The sequence below is a fragment of the Sus scrofa genome, chromosome 12 (genome assembly GCF_000003025.6).
Source record: "Sus scrofa isolate TJ Tabasco breed Duroc chromosome 12, Sscrofa11.1, whole genome shotgun sequence".
In the NCBI taxonomy this organism is placed as follows: Eukaryota; Metazoa; Chordata; class Mammalia; order Artiodactyla; family Suidae; genus Sus; species Sus scrofa.
In genome coordinates, this window is record NC_010454.4 from 35423726 (window position 1) to 35438798 (window position 15073).

At 41.7% G+C, this 15073-nt stretch overlaps 2 protein-coding genes across 5 annotated transcripts in view; one reads left to right on the forward strand and one right to left on the reverse strand.

The window, feature by feature from the left end:
• SKA2 (spindle and kinetochore associated complex subunit 2) overlaps positions 1-9569 on the reverse strand; it is a 36730-nt gene extending 27161 nt beyond the window's left edge. The window contains exons 1-3 of one of the 4 annotated variants that reach the window (XR_002337200.1): positions 9288-9443; positions 8072-8307; positions 6135-6245 (exon numbers count right to left, since the gene is read on the reverse strand). Coding sequence is in view for 1 of the 4 variants with exons in the window: in XM_003131674.5 (XP_003131722.2) it covers positions 9288-9320 (33 nt within the window). In the remaining 3 variants the exon portion in view is untranslated. Of the gene's footprint in view, positions 1-6134; positions 6246-8071; positions 8308-9287 lie in introns of all 4 variants that reach the window. The other 3 variants (XR_002337201.1, XR_001299902.2, XM_003131674.5) reach the window with 3 other exon arrangements.
• Positions 9969-15073, forward strand: part of PRR11 (proline rich 11) — a 29265-nt gene continuing 24160 nt past the window's right edge. Inside the window, 1 exon segment of the mRNA XM_005668999.3 lies at positions 9969-10102. The gene's annotated coding sequence lies outside the window, so the exon portion shown is untranslated.

The following is a 15073-nucleotide window of genomic DNA, read 5'->3' on the forward strand; positions in this document are numbered from 1 at the left end:
CTAGCCTGGGAACTTCCATATGCTGTGGGTGTGGCCCTAAAAAGTAAAGAAAGAAAGGAAGGAAGGAAGGAAGGAAGGAAGGAAGGAAGGAAGGAAGGAAGGAAGGAAGGGAAAGGAAAAAAAAGAAAAAGAAAAAGAAAAAAATAAAAGAAATATCTAAGAAAGATTTCTAATTAGTAAAGCCAGTAGTGCTGTCAGCCTGAATCTAGTCTAGGCGATTAAAGTCACTAAAGATATCTGTTTTCCTCAAAATTTAGTTCTGAAAAGTAGGATATAATTTTCTTCTATTAATCTTGACTTCTGAAAGTCTTCATAATAAATAGGCTATTATAATGAGAGGAATCCTGAATTCCCACTGTGGATCAGTGCATTAAGAACCCAATGTTGTCTCCTTGAGGATGCGAGTTCAATCCCTTGCTTTGCTCATTGGATTAAGGATCTGCTTGCCTCAGGATGTGGCGTAGGTCACAGATGCAGCTCAGACCTGGTGTTGCCATGGCTATGGCACAGGTCTCAGCTGCAGCTCTGATTCAACCCCTAGCCTGGGAACTTCCATATGCCACAGGTGCAGCCATAAAAAGAAGAAAAACACGAGAGAAATCATTTTTAAAGTTATCTTCTACCCCCCCCCCCAGATTTTAAATGAACCCACAGATAGCTTTTTATACCCTATTCCTAAAAATGAAGATGTGGGGTTTCCATTGTGGCTCATTGGAAACAAACCCGACTAGTATCCATGAAGATGTAGGTTCGATCCCTGGCCTCACTCAGGGGATTAAGGATCTGGCAATGCTGTGAGCTCTGGTGTAGGTCACAGACTTTGCTTGGATCCCACCTTGCTGTGGCTGTGGTGTAGTCTGGCACCTGCAGTTCCAATTTGACACCTAGCCTGCGAACTTCCATATGCCATGAGTGTAGCCTTAAAAAGAAAAATAAAATAAAGTAAAATTGAAGATGTGCTCACACTAAAACATAGTTCAAGACAGAACAAACATTCCCTCTCCTCACCAACCGATGCATTTCTTTATTAGTACATAATCTTCTACCCAAAAAACTTCATAGTTGTACAAGCTCTGGATAGACATTCCAGTGATATCCTAAAGGAAATATTACAGCAGCCCTCTTAGAACAGTGGGTAAGTGTCAGTCTCATAAGAAATGTTACATTATTATAAATTTACAACTTCAGAGAAAAGAAATGAGGTACTTAAATTAAGCAGTTTTGTCTCTTTGTCTCTCCGCATGTAATATCCTCTGTTATTAAAAAACACAAAATTCTTGGAAGCTCCTCTGCAGTGCATCAGGTTAAGGATCTGGTGTTCTGCAGCTATGGTACAGGCTACAACTGCAGAGCAGGTGTGATCCCTGGCCCAGGAACTTCCACATGTGGCCAAAAAAAAAAAAAATCCAGGAAATTCTATCCACTGCACTAACAGCCCACTAGTGAATGGTAAGAAATTAAAAGACAAAGAGGTGGAAAACAGCCGCACTTAAGGCCAGGTGAGGTAACTCAGAAAGAGACTGTATATATAAAATCTGGAATAAAGCGGTTTTATGATGAGTAAGCACGTTCTTCATTCCCACGAAAGATGTCCTTGAATCCATTCCTAACATCTCAGGTATCTTTCTTCCCTCTGGTATCTATCCTTCCAGCCATCTTTTCAGGACATTTGCTTAACAAATAGCTGACTTTTTTCTGCATTTAGAACACATATTGTAACAGTTCTTGCTCTACTTTTAAGATACAGAGCACCAACAGAAACCATATTAAGTAGGTTATAAAAAAATTTTAAGTAAGACCTAATAAACTGAAAACGGCAAAACACTGTTGAGAGAAATTTTACAAGGCTTATTAAGTGGAAACAATGTTCATGCATCAGAAGACTCAATATTGTAAAGATAGAGATTCTCCCCAAACTGTTTTTTTCAACATAACCCAATCAAATTCCAATGGACTTTTTTTGGTAGAAATTGACACAAACATTTTTGGAAATGCAAAATAATTTAAAAATTTTTAAAAATGGAGTTCCTGTCGTGGCACAGCAGAAATGAATCCAACTAGGAGACATGAGGTTGCAGGTTTAATCCCTGGCCTTGCTCATTGGGTTAAGGATCTGGCATTGTCTTGAGCTGTGGTGTAGGTCACAGATGAGGCTCAGATCCTCTGTTGCTGTGGCTGTGGCGTAGGCTGGCAGCTGTAGCTCCGATTAGACCCCTAACCTGGGGACCTCCATATGCCTCAGGTGAGGCCCTTTAAAAAAAAAAAAAAAGAAGAGCAATGGGTGAGGCCTTACACTAGATGCTTTCAAAGCCTACTAACCAAAATTTAGCTCAAAACAGACCGAAATCTAAATGTAAAAACTAAAATAATAACTCTTCTGGAAGAAAACATTTGTGACCTTGAATTAAGCAAAGATCTTTTTTTTGATATAGAACATGGAAAGCATAAACCATAGGAGAATAAAATGTATAAACTGGACTTCACCAAAAAATTGTAAGGAGTTCCCATCGTGGCTCAGTGGTAACAAAGCCAACTAGTACCCCTGGCTATGAGGATGCAGGTTTGATGCCTGGCTTTGCTCAGTGGGTAACAGATCTGGCTTTTCCCCAAGATGTGGTGTAGGTTACAGATGAGGCTTGTATATGGTGTTGCTATGGCTGTAGTAGGCTGGCAGCCATAGCTCCTATTTAACCCCTAGCCTGGGAACTTCCATATGCTGTGGCTGCGGTCCTAAAAAGACAAAAAAAAAAAAAAAAAAGTGAGAAGGCAAATTGATAATTGTTTAAAAAAAAATGAGAGTCACACATTTGTTTCATGTTCTCTCTCTTGCTCTTTCTTTGCCACACCCGTGGTATGTGGAAGTTCCCTGGCCACAGACTGAAAGTGTATCACAACAGCTACCCAAGTCAGTGGTGAAAATGCAGGAGCCTTAACATGCTAAGCAACCAGAGCACTCTGAAATAGATAAAATTAAAGGACTGTTGCAACAATAAAAAGACAAATGATTCAATTTGAAAATAGGCAAAAGATATTCACTAAAGAAGATATACCAATTTTTTGGAGTTCTCATCATGGCTCAGTGGTTAACAAATCCGACTAGGAACCATGAGATTGCGGGTTTGATCCCTGGCCTTGATCAGTGGGTTAAGGATCCAGCATTGCCATGAGCTGTGGTGTAGGATGGTGGCTACGGCTCCAATTAGACCCCTAGCCTGGGAACCTCCACATGCCTCAGGTGCGGCCCTAAAAACACAAAAAAAAAGAGAAGATATACCAATTTTCGAATAAGCACATGAAAAGATGTTCAATATCACTAGCTGTTAAGGAAATGCAAATTGAAACTATAATGAGATACACTACACACCTATTAGGATAGCAAAAATGAAGGAGAGTGACAATAATACCAAATGTTGGTGAGGATCTAGAAAAACTAGAACCCCAACATAGAGCTTTGAAAAAGATTTTAGCAGTTTTTTATATGGCCAAGCATACTTTTATTACACTACCCAAAAGAAACAAAAAGTCCACATAAAGACTTGTACTACAATGTTTATAACAACTTTACTTATTTACTTAACTCCAGAAATGTTATTCACCACACCTCACAATGTGGTGAATAAACAATTTGTTGATATTCTATACAATGGACTACTACTCACCAATAAAAATGGTCCAACTACTTACTTATACCTACGACAACATAGTTTAATTTTTTTTTTTTTTTTTTTTTTTTTTGTCTTTTTAGGGCTGCACCCACAGCATATGGAAGTTCCCATGCTAGGAGTCAAATCAGAGCTACAGCTGCCGGCCTGTGACAAAGCCACAGCAATGCCAGATCCAAGCCGCATCTTTGACCTCTGCTACAGCTCACAGCAATGCCAGATCCTTAACCCACTGAGTGAGGCCAGGGATCAAACCTGTGTCCTCATGGATACTAGTCAGATTAGTTTCCACTAAGTCACGATGGGAACTCCAACATAGGAGAATTTTAAAAGCATTATGCTAAGTGCAAGAAGTCAGACACAAAAGACTGGAAGCACTGTGTATACGATTCCATTTTTATGAAATTCTAGAAAATGGAAAACTAGAAATCAGTGGTTGTGAGGGAGTTTGGGAAGTTTACTACAAAGGGTCATAAGGGAACTTTTTAAGTTATCAGACACAAATGTGTCAAAACATGAAACTGTACAAAATTTGAATTGTTGAATTTTACTGTATGTAAATTATATCTCGAACTGATTACAAAAAGACAAGTGATAGGTGTTCCCTGGTTAAGCAGCAGGTTAAGAATCTGGCACTGTCACTGCAGTGGCTTAGGTTGCTGCTAAGGCTCCAGTTTGATCCCTGGCCTGGAAATTTCCATATGCCATGGGCATAGCCAAAAAACAAACAGGTAATACATTCACATTTTATTGTATCTCCCAATTACAAAAATAAACTAAAAACACATCCTTAACTTTTAAATTCAAGCATTTACTATATAATCACAAAATTAACACTAATTAAGATTTGAGGCAGGTTACCACAGGAAATAAACAGCAGATTGCTTTCATCACTTACTAATTCATTTTCAAACTCAATTAAATAAAACCCAAGATCTGCCAGAATCTATCCAAATCTATAACAGAAAGGAGCAAATTGCAAAGTATTACTTGTTTATACCAGCCATAACAACTTTATAAAATGTATTCTCTCAGTGTGTTTCAAAATGCATTACAGTAGTGAATTCTTAATTAGTTAAAAACTTCTTTTCAAGTTATTACTTTCTAAAAACATACACTTTTGGTAATAAAATGATATCGTTTTCAGCAACAAAGATTGTGGTAAATTACTCATAGACACTGAAGAAAGATGTAAGGCAAGAATCAAAATTCTGGTGTACATTCTGCTCTCAGATGCTTTGACAATACTATTGCACTGCTAGCTGTAAAGTACAGTAGTGCAATAAAGTCAGAGCATTTGTTAGCAGTATTTGGAAAGACGCACAAATGCATCTTGCATCAGTTGAAGCTTCAGTGTGCAAAGAATATAAAGAAGGGTTGTCACTTTGGACAGAAGACATCTGAAACCTAAGAACATTAATATCGATGTTAAAAAAAAAGGATTTTAAAGATCAAAGTGGTATTGTTTTCTGATGACTAACCTATGATTAACATTCAAACTGAAACACGCATAGATATAAAAAGGAATTCTGTAAATACGTCATAAGCTGTAGAAGTTATTAACGGGTACCGTTAATACCTTAGGACTGGTATTAACAAAATTGGTTATAATTACTAGTAAGGCAAAGTTGTGAAAATATTTCTGTTCTGCTCGATGTGTTGGTTAGCTCCTCCATAACAACGAATTGATTAACTGCCATATAAAACAAGCTTTTGAGTAAGATGACCAAAGAAAACAAAAGAAAAGTAAAATAATGAATTTCCCTTTTTATTTTTTCCCTCAGCCACACCCATGGCATATCCAAGTTCCCAGGCTAGGGACTGAATCCAAGTAGGAGCTGAGACCTACAGCACAGCAGAGCAAGGCTGGATCCATAACCCACTGCGCCAGGCCAGGGATGGAACCAGCACCTCCAGAGAGAGAGGCAGGATATCTAACCCAATGCATCGCAGCGGGAACGCCACGTTTTCCAGTTTTTATAAACCCAGTCTATCTCCCTGGAATCCAAACCACAATCCCAAAAGCACTTACCATCCACCTTATCCCATGAGATTACAGATTTCCATGAAATCAATGTAGCTTCAACAGGACATCATTAGTCCTACCTAGCTGAATACTATGAAAGGGGATTTAAAAACTTCAGTTAACCCCTAAAACATCTTAAATGCAGGAGGAAATATCTCCATTTCCTTCAAGTGCAGAAAAATCAAGGAGAAAATACTAATGGGAGGAGAAGACTCTGAGATTTAAGAATCAGGTTTCCTTGGATACAAGCCAATTAACATTGTAACCTTAAAACTGGTAAGAAACCATTCTAAAGTCAGATATCAGCTCAGAAAGAGTGAAGTATCATATATCACATTGCACTACCTTTTGTGCACAGACACTAGTGGTATCACAAAAGAAGGATACTAGACAAATACCACTCAATAAGTGGAGGGAAAAAAGTTAGAGAACAAAGATTATCTTACAATGAGCTTATTCCTCCATTAATAATGTTGATTGATGCGAAAACACTTTCCATTATTTTCACCAATCTTCCTTTAAATGTCCACTTCAGCTACTTGGTAGGATTGACCCTACTAAGAAATGAACTCAAATTCAGAGAGCTGAAACATAAATGTCTTGACCTCAAATACTAGACCACATAACTCAGATATTAGAATATTTCAACTCTGCTAGTCAAGGATCATGTTTAAAGACAAGTATTTAAAAATCTATATTTAATTTCCTGAATCAGAAGTTAAAACAAGCAAAAAATATTAAATTTTTTAATATAAGAGGATCAGGATATTTGTCTAAAAATTAAGATAAGTACTTTCTTTTCAAAGTTAAACAATAGGCATTCTATTTCACTTATTAAATATTCAACATTGGTTCCTCAACAAATCCTTTATTTAAGTAATATAAAGCCATATATCAGAGGAATGCACAGGAAATCATTTACCTTTAGAATATTAGCAAATAAACCAGTTCACAGACATAACATTTTTTTCACATGGCAAATCTAAAGAAGAGATGCAGTCCTTTATACTATCCAATCAATATAAAATGGTAATAATAAAACTATAATAACAGTTCAAACACAATTTTTAAACCCTAATGATTATGGAAACAAACTAATAATAAGCTCATAGTTTGAACAGGGAAAAGAAGAAAAAAAAAAAGGCTATGACTAAGTTACTTAAAAGCAATTTGTGAAGAAAAACCTGCTTTATTCTTTCTTCCATGAAAAGCATTTTTCCAAACTACTCCATCATTCAACTATCTAAAAGTTTAAGACTAGCTACCTCAAAATTTTCTAAAACCCACTTTTTCCCAAGAGGTACATGTACTTGTTTTCCCCTTAAAATGTGTTCAATCTAAAAAATATCCTGGAGGGTTCCCACTGTGGCACAGCAGAAACGAATCCGACTAAGAACCATGAGGTTGAAGGTTTGATCCCTGGCCTTGCTCAATGAGATAAGAAGCCGGCATTGCTGTGAGCTGTGGTGAAGGTCGCAGAGGCAGCTCCGTTCTGGAGTGGCTGTGGCTGTGGCTGTGGCTGTGGCCTAGGCCCTTAGCTGTAGCTCGGATTAGACCCCTAGCCTGGGAACCTCCTTATGCTGCAGGTATGGCCCTAAAAAAAGCAGGGGGAAAAAAAAAGCCATAAAAAATATCCTGGGAGAATATTGACTCTAATGCAAAATTCGGAAAAGGGTTAAGTAGTACCTCAAAATTAAAACCTGAAGGGGAAAAATACTGTTAAGAGCATAATTAGTATCACTTAGCATCCTATAATTAGTCAGAGATACCCATCTGGAGTGAGGAATAATAATGGAGAAGGCAAGACCATATTAACATCTTTGCCTGTTGATAGAATCGAACTACAATACTTAACATGTTTGCATTTCTGAAAGACAGTTAATGGTAAGAATAACAAAATTTTGAACTAAAAGTTAGGTTTGAAAAGCTGCCTTCTGGAGTTCCCGTCGTGGCTCAGTGGTTAAGGAATCTGACTAGGAACCATGAGGTTGCGGGTTCAATCCCTGGCTTTTCTCAGTGGGTTAGGGATCCGGTGTTGCCGGGACCTGTGGTGTAGGTTGCAGACGCAGCTCAGATTCCGAGTTGCTGTGGCTCTGGCGTAGGCTGGTGGCTACAGCTCCGATTCGACCCCTAGCCTAGGAATCTCCATATGCCGCGGGTGCGGCTCAAGAAATGGCAAGAAAAAAAAAAAAAAAAAAAAGAAACAGAAAAGCTGCCTTCTTTGCAGCCATTTCTTACCTTTCCAATTTCCACACACACTCCCCGCAAAAGAAAATTAAAATTTCAGAAACAACTGAAAGCAAATGAAAGTTGATTCTGTATATGCGAGACACTAAAACACTACAATTCATTTAATATCTTAGAAAAAAAAATACTAACATACATCAAGGTCTCAAACTTTCTGGGGGTGGGAATGGGGTGTGACGATGATACTGTTTCTTCCAAGATCACTACACGTTGCAGGTATTTAAGTGTTGCAGGTATTTAAGAGACCCAAGGTTCATCTTGAAGGAAGCAGCAAAGGCACAATGATACCTGAGCAGTAATGCCAGGGAATGGCAGTGGTAGGAGGAAAGGACTGCGATGGAGATGGCTTCTTTACTTAATCTTGTTATTTTCCTTTAACAAAAAAAGGACAGGAATTCAATAATGGATGAGCCCTCCAAATTCCACATTTTAAAGGAAGTCAGCCCAATCCAAACACATGTAATACAGGAGGGGAAAAGACTGAAGACAGAACAAGGGAACTAAAAAGAAAAAAAGCGCGGGCGACCAAGTGGGTAATTTAGGGATGGAAGGGAGAGAATAAAGAGAACAAGTAAGGCAAGGATCCAAAGGAGAAACTAGGACGGCCTGCAATTTGGCGCGCTCCTGCAGGCCAAGCAGCAGCAGGAGTCCTTTCCAGTTACTCGCCCCCGCCCCCTACTTTCACAATGAATGAAACTAGGCAACTCCAGAGCAGGGGTGCCGTCCACGTCCCAGTCCCGCCCGCGCTCCAGGAAAGGAGCTCCTGGTTCAGATTCCCTTCTCTCCCTCACCGAAGGGCCAAAGAGAAACGAGGAGCTTCCTTGGCCGATAGGAAGTTATGCACACAAGTCTAGAATCCTATCTCAGACTTTTTCAGCTTGCCGAGAATGTGACGGTTCAGTCCTAAAGGGATTTCTCTCCGCCCCTCTCGGTTTACTCCCACCCCACCCTCCATGCCCGTTTCTCGGAGTGCAAACGACCTCGCCCCTTCTTAGGGTGTAAAGGAACCATTCCAATCACGCCTTTTTGGTGGAAATACACAGAAGGCTGTCTGCACCAGCCACAGCTCCTTAAGAGGCGGAAAGATGAGGTCAAGGAACAAGGAATTCCAAAGGCCCCGCACCCTCAGCATCTCCCGCCATTTCCCTCACGAGTTTCCCGGATGTAACGCCTTTCCCCGTGGCGGTTAAAAGAAACCAGGCGGTGGCGACTCCCTTCGGTGCAGGAGGAGGGAGCTAGTCTAGTCCAGCCTCCACCACCCAGGATTTCCGGCGACTCCTAATTGCGTTCCACCTTGGAGGCCATCCGGGAAAAATGAACTACCCAGCAGATCTCCTTCACTTTACACTCACCATCAGTTCAAGCTTATCGACCTCCGCCTCCATGTTGAATAGTTGACATTCCTCAGACCACGGCGGCGGCGCTTAAGCCGTAAACCGTACTAGCACTGAGGGTCCCTATTGGACAGCTGTCACTCAACACCTCGCACTCATTGGTTCCTCCGCTTCACCAGTGCCCGCCCATTGGCGATTGGGAGACGCCCCTACGCATGAAACACATTTTCTTGTTGGGCGAGGACACAAAACGCCGCAGGAGGATTGGCTGCTATACATTTTTTTTCTTCCATTGGCTGCATCCTCATCTCTACTTTCAATTTCACAGTTAGAGTTCCTCAGAGAAGAGCTTCCGATTGGTGCAATTGGAAGAAGAGCCAACCAATTACACAAAAGCTTCCACAAGCGACAACGGGGACGTGACACACCTTTCCTCGGCTGCTTCCCCTCCACTTCGCTCCCGCCTTCCCCCTATTCATACTAGAAGCGCCTCAGCTCTGATTGGCCAGAACGTGGTGCAACCTCAGCCAGTCAGAAGCTAGGCTGCGCTCCTGCACTACGCAGAGAGCAAATGGTGAAGAGACAAAGGCTATGATTGGTCCCTCCACGATAAGGTCTTAATTTTGAATTTTTCTTTATGGCGAGGGAGCGGCTACTCCCGGGACGTCATCGAACCCCTGGCCTCTTAGACTAGTAAGTGCAGGGAGATCTTCTTTTGTTACCTGGGCTCGCATCTGCCATAGCTGGGCCTGTTGCTGCTTGTGTTCTTACGGTTTACTAAGGTGGGGACTTTGGCTGGACTCGGAGGGGAGATGGAGGTGTTCTGAGTTTGGGTAAGAAGTACTCCGCCTGGGTCCACTCTAATCGTACTTCTTTTTAATTAACGCTCTGCAAAAATATATTTTGGAGTAAAGCATCTGCCTTCCTTTTGCCCATTCCTTTACTTGCGGTTCAAAACGTGGTTTGCAAACCCAAAAGTACCTGCATGACTTGGGCGCTTGTTAGAAATGTAGATTATCTGGCTCCACCCAGACCTACTGAATCAGAATATGAATTTTTAATAACCCCTGTGATTATTTTGCACTTTAAGTTTGAGAAAGTACATTTCTTGACAGGGATGAAGAGCCAACCAACTACTGTGTTCCTTGATATAGTCTTAATATCTTTCGAGTTTCTATGAGAGTGGCAATTTTAAAATTATGCCCTGTTTGCTTTGTGCCTAGTACTGCGCTGGACTAAGCTTTAGGGAGCTGCAATCTCTTTAGAGAAACAAGACGGGAACTAAAAAAGCAATGCTGCACAACATAAAGTGTAAAATTAAATATAAGCAAATATCAGAAATAGCCCTATGGGGAGTTCCCATTATAGTGCAGCGGAAACGAATCCGACTTAGGAACCATGAGGTTAGAGGTTCGATCCCTGGCCTCAGTTAGTGGGTTAGGGATCCGGCATTGCCCTGAGCTGTGATGTAGGTCGCAGGCGCAGATCGAATCCTTCGTGGTTGTGGCTGTGGTGTAGGCCGGTAGCTGGAGCTCGGATTCGACCCCTAGCCTGGGAACCTCCATATGCCACAGGTGCAGCCCTAAAAAGCAACAACAACAAAAAAGACTTGGAGTTCCCGTGGTGGCGCAGTGGTTAACGAATCCGACTAGGAACGATGAGGTTGCGGGTTCGATCCCTGCCATTGCTCAGTGGGTTAACGATCCGGCGTTGCCGTGAGCTGTGGTGTAGGTTGCAGACGCGGCTCGGATCCCGCGTTGCTGTGGCTCTGGCGTAGGCCGGTGGCTACAGCTCCAATTCGACCCCTAGCCTGGGAACCTCCATATGCCGCGGGAGCGGCCCAAGAAATAGCAAAAAGACCAAAAAAAAAAAAAAAAGACTATCTCCAGGGAGTTCCCGTCGTGACTCTGCAGCTAACAGACCCCCATTAGTATCCATAAGGAGGTGGATTGGATCCCTGGCCTTGCTCAGCAGGTTAAGGATCCAGCGCTGCCTTAAACTGTTGTGTAGTCGCTGTGGCTGTGGCCTGTGGCATAGACCAGTAGCTGTAGCTCCAATTGGACCCCTTGCCTGGGGAACTTCCTTATGCTGCGGGTGTGGCCCTAAAAAAACAACAAAACAAAAGACTGACTCCAGGAGTTCCTGCTCTGGCACAGAGGCAGGGACCCAGGCTCCATCCTCAGCCTGGCACAGTGAGTTAAAGATCTGGTGTTGCTGCAGCTGTTACATAGATTGCAACTTATGCTGAGATTCAATCCCTAGCCCCATATGCCTGCAGATCAGCCAAAAACGAAAAAAAAAAAGGAGAGACTGAATCCAGTGAAGGTAGAAAATGAACTGGCAAGGAGTTGGACTGAAGGCAGGAAGATAATTGGAGGAACACTTAGACCAACCCAAACTGAGAAACAACTACCCGGATTTCTTCCAAAATATAAATAATATGAAAAAAGGCCAATACTTGTATAAAAAGGCTGGGGAACAGTTATAAAGACCAAAGAGACATTACAGTTAAATGCAAGGTGTAGAGGGAAAGGGAGCAGCTCTAAAGGATATTGTTGAGACTATTGATGTAATTTGAATATGAAACTATATTCAAAGGTAAAATTTCCTGATTGTGGTTTTGTGGAATAATGTCCATGTTCATGTTCGGACTATGAATTTAAAATATCGAGGGGGAGTTCCTGTTGTGGCTCAGCATGATAAGAAGCTGACTAGTATCCATGAGGATTCGGGTTTGATCCCTGGCCTTGCTCACACTGCCATGAACTGTGATATGGGTCACAGACGTGGCTCAGATCTGGTGTGGCCAGCAGCTATAGCTCCACTCGACCCCTAGACTGAGAACTTCCATGTGCCTTAGATACAACAATAAAAAGCAAAAGATAAAATATTCAGGAGTGAAGTATGATGTCTGCAACAATGCTCAGCCAAAAACTAAAAACTTTTATTCATGTATATGTATTTTATATATTTATGTACATTATGCACGGCCCTAAAAAGCAAATAATATAATAATAATAATTTTCAGGAGTTCCCATGGTGACTCAGCAGGTTAAGAACCCAACTAACATCCATGAGGATATGTGTTCGATCCCTGGCCTCACTCAGTGGGTTAAGGATCCAGCGTTGCCACAAGCTACAGCACAGATCACAGATGTAGCTCTGATCTGGCATTGCTGTGGCTGTGGCATGAGCTGGCAGCTGAAGCTCTGATTTGACCCCTAGCCTGGGAGCTTCCATGTACTGCAGGTATAGACCTAAAAAGCAAAAATTAAAAATAAAAAAATAGATTTTTTTTCTTTTCTTTTTCTTTTTTTTTTTTTTGGCTTCAGCTTGCATCACCTTGATGTGGGATCTCAGTTCCCAGACCAGAGTTCAACTGAATCCAGGCTGCAGTGGTGAAAGCACCAGATCCTGACCACTAGACCACCAGAGAACTTCTGTAACTCTTTAGAAAGTTGAATTTGAATGCATGGGCACTGGAACAGCCACTAGGAAAGAGCTAGAAAGGGATGGCCCAGTGTCAGAATGGTGGTACTCTTATTTTTCTAGCGAATGGTACATGCCAAAGGCAGACTCTCAAATACTACTACAAGACTTATTACACTTAAAAGAAACAAACAAAAAATTGTAGTTCTCTGAATCATCTCTCCATACTCCAACTCCCACTTGCAAAGGTAACATTATCCACTTTTGTAACTGCTTCTGGTATTTACCTCCATGTTTCTAAGTAAAATTTATAATACTATTTCTGTATTTCCCTTCAACCTTAAATACTGTATAAATTTAGACAACTGCTGATTTCCACTTTCTATCTTCCCAGTATACCTGTATCATAATTATTAGTTAAACAATGTTTTATGTTACTGTACACTGAACATACAGTGTTACTATAATTTCATTTCTTATACAAAATTTTTCTTAGACTTTTTTGGGGGGTCTTTTTAAAGCCATGCCTGTGGCATACAGAAGTTCCCAGGCTAGGGGTCGAAACCTGAGCTGCATAAGCATGCCTAGGCCACAGCTACAGCAACTCGGGGTTCAAGTGAGTCTGGGACCTACATCACAGCTCATGGCAATGCCAGATCCTTAACCCAATGAGCGAGGCCAGGGATCGAACCCGCAACCTCATGTTTCCTAGTTGGATTCATTTCCACTGCGCCACAGTGAGAACTCCAAGTCACACTTTTCAATTCAGGGTCATCCCCTATCTTTTACGTAGTGACACAGATAGGACCCTGCCATGCTTGGTGGACCAGACTTCAGCACATTGAGGTTCTACTTCTCCAGCGAATAAACCTGTCCATGAAATGAAGGCCAGGCCACTGCCAGGCTGCAAAGACTGGAGGGCAGATGTCAACAGCCTGCCCAAACCTTATAAAGACTTAATAAATCCAATTAAATCCTACTCCAATCCTTCAAAGGCACTAGGTGCTTCCAAGTCCCAAATGTTCTCAGAGTTCTGGGATTGTCTTGCTTCCTATTGGCTTCCCTACCACCAGGTCATCAAGCCTCAGCTTTTGTCTGCTCTGCCAAGTCAGTTATCACTGCTTTCTGCTTTCCATTATTTAATTGATATCTATCATCTATGATAGTATCTAGTATCTACTCCCACTCTCTCTCTTTTTTTTTTTCTTTTTGCCTTTTTCTAGGGCCGCTCCTAAGGCATATGGAGGTTCCCAGGCCAGGAGTCTAATTGGAGCTGTAGCCACTGGCCTACGCCAGAGCCACAGCAACTCGGGATCCGAGCCATGTCTGCGACCTACACCACAGCTCATGGCAACACCAGACCCTTAACTCACTGAGCGAGGCCAGGAATCGAACCCACAGCCTCATGGTTCCTTGTTGGATTTGTTAACCACTGAGCCACGACGGGAACTCCTCTCTCTCTTTTTTTAGTGGCTGTGGGTGGAAGTTCTGGGGCCAGGGATTGAATCCAAACTGCAGCTGTAACCTGTGCTGCAGCTGTGGCAACGCCTGCTCTTCTAGCCCACTGGCCTGGTCTGGGGTTAGAACTCCAGCCTCTGCAGTCACCTGAGCTGCTGCAGTCAGATTCCTTGTTTTTTGTTTTGTTTTGTTTTTCTTTTTAGGGAGGAGCCCACAGCATATGGAAGTTCCCAGGCTAGGGATGATAGTCAGTTTCGTTTCCGCTGATCCATGACGGGAACTCCTGCAGTCGGTTCTTAACCCACTGTGCTACAGTGGGAACTCCTATTTCTATTCTTTGTCCTATGGATTTATGCCCTTTTTTATTGCTTTATTGCCTTTTTCATGATATTTCAGAAGGGAACGGAGCAGTAGTGTGGTAATAAATGTTTAATAATTACAAATACATAATTTTATCTCAAATTTACTCATACTACATACTAAAATGGTATAAAATTATAATAAACAATAAATATACAATATTCTTTCCTATAAATTTCATAGCAAATTGATTCTCACAGAATGCTATTGATTTTTATAGACTTCTTATATTTGTAACCAACCTGTAGTTGCAATTTATGTGCAAGCTTAGCCTTTTTTTTTTTCCTTTTTTTTTCCCTTTTCTAGGGCCGCACCTGTGGCATATGGAGGTTCCCAGGCTAGGGGTCGAATCCAAACTGTAGACGCTGGCTTAGGTCAGAGCCACAGCAACTCGGGATCCGGCCTGTGTCTGCGACCCACATCACAGCTTCCAGCAACACCGGATCCTTAACCCACTGAGCAAAGCTGGGGATCGAACCCACAACCTCATGGTTCCTAGTTGGATTGTTAACCACTGCGCCACGACGGGAACTCCTGTGTAAGCTTAGTCTTGATAT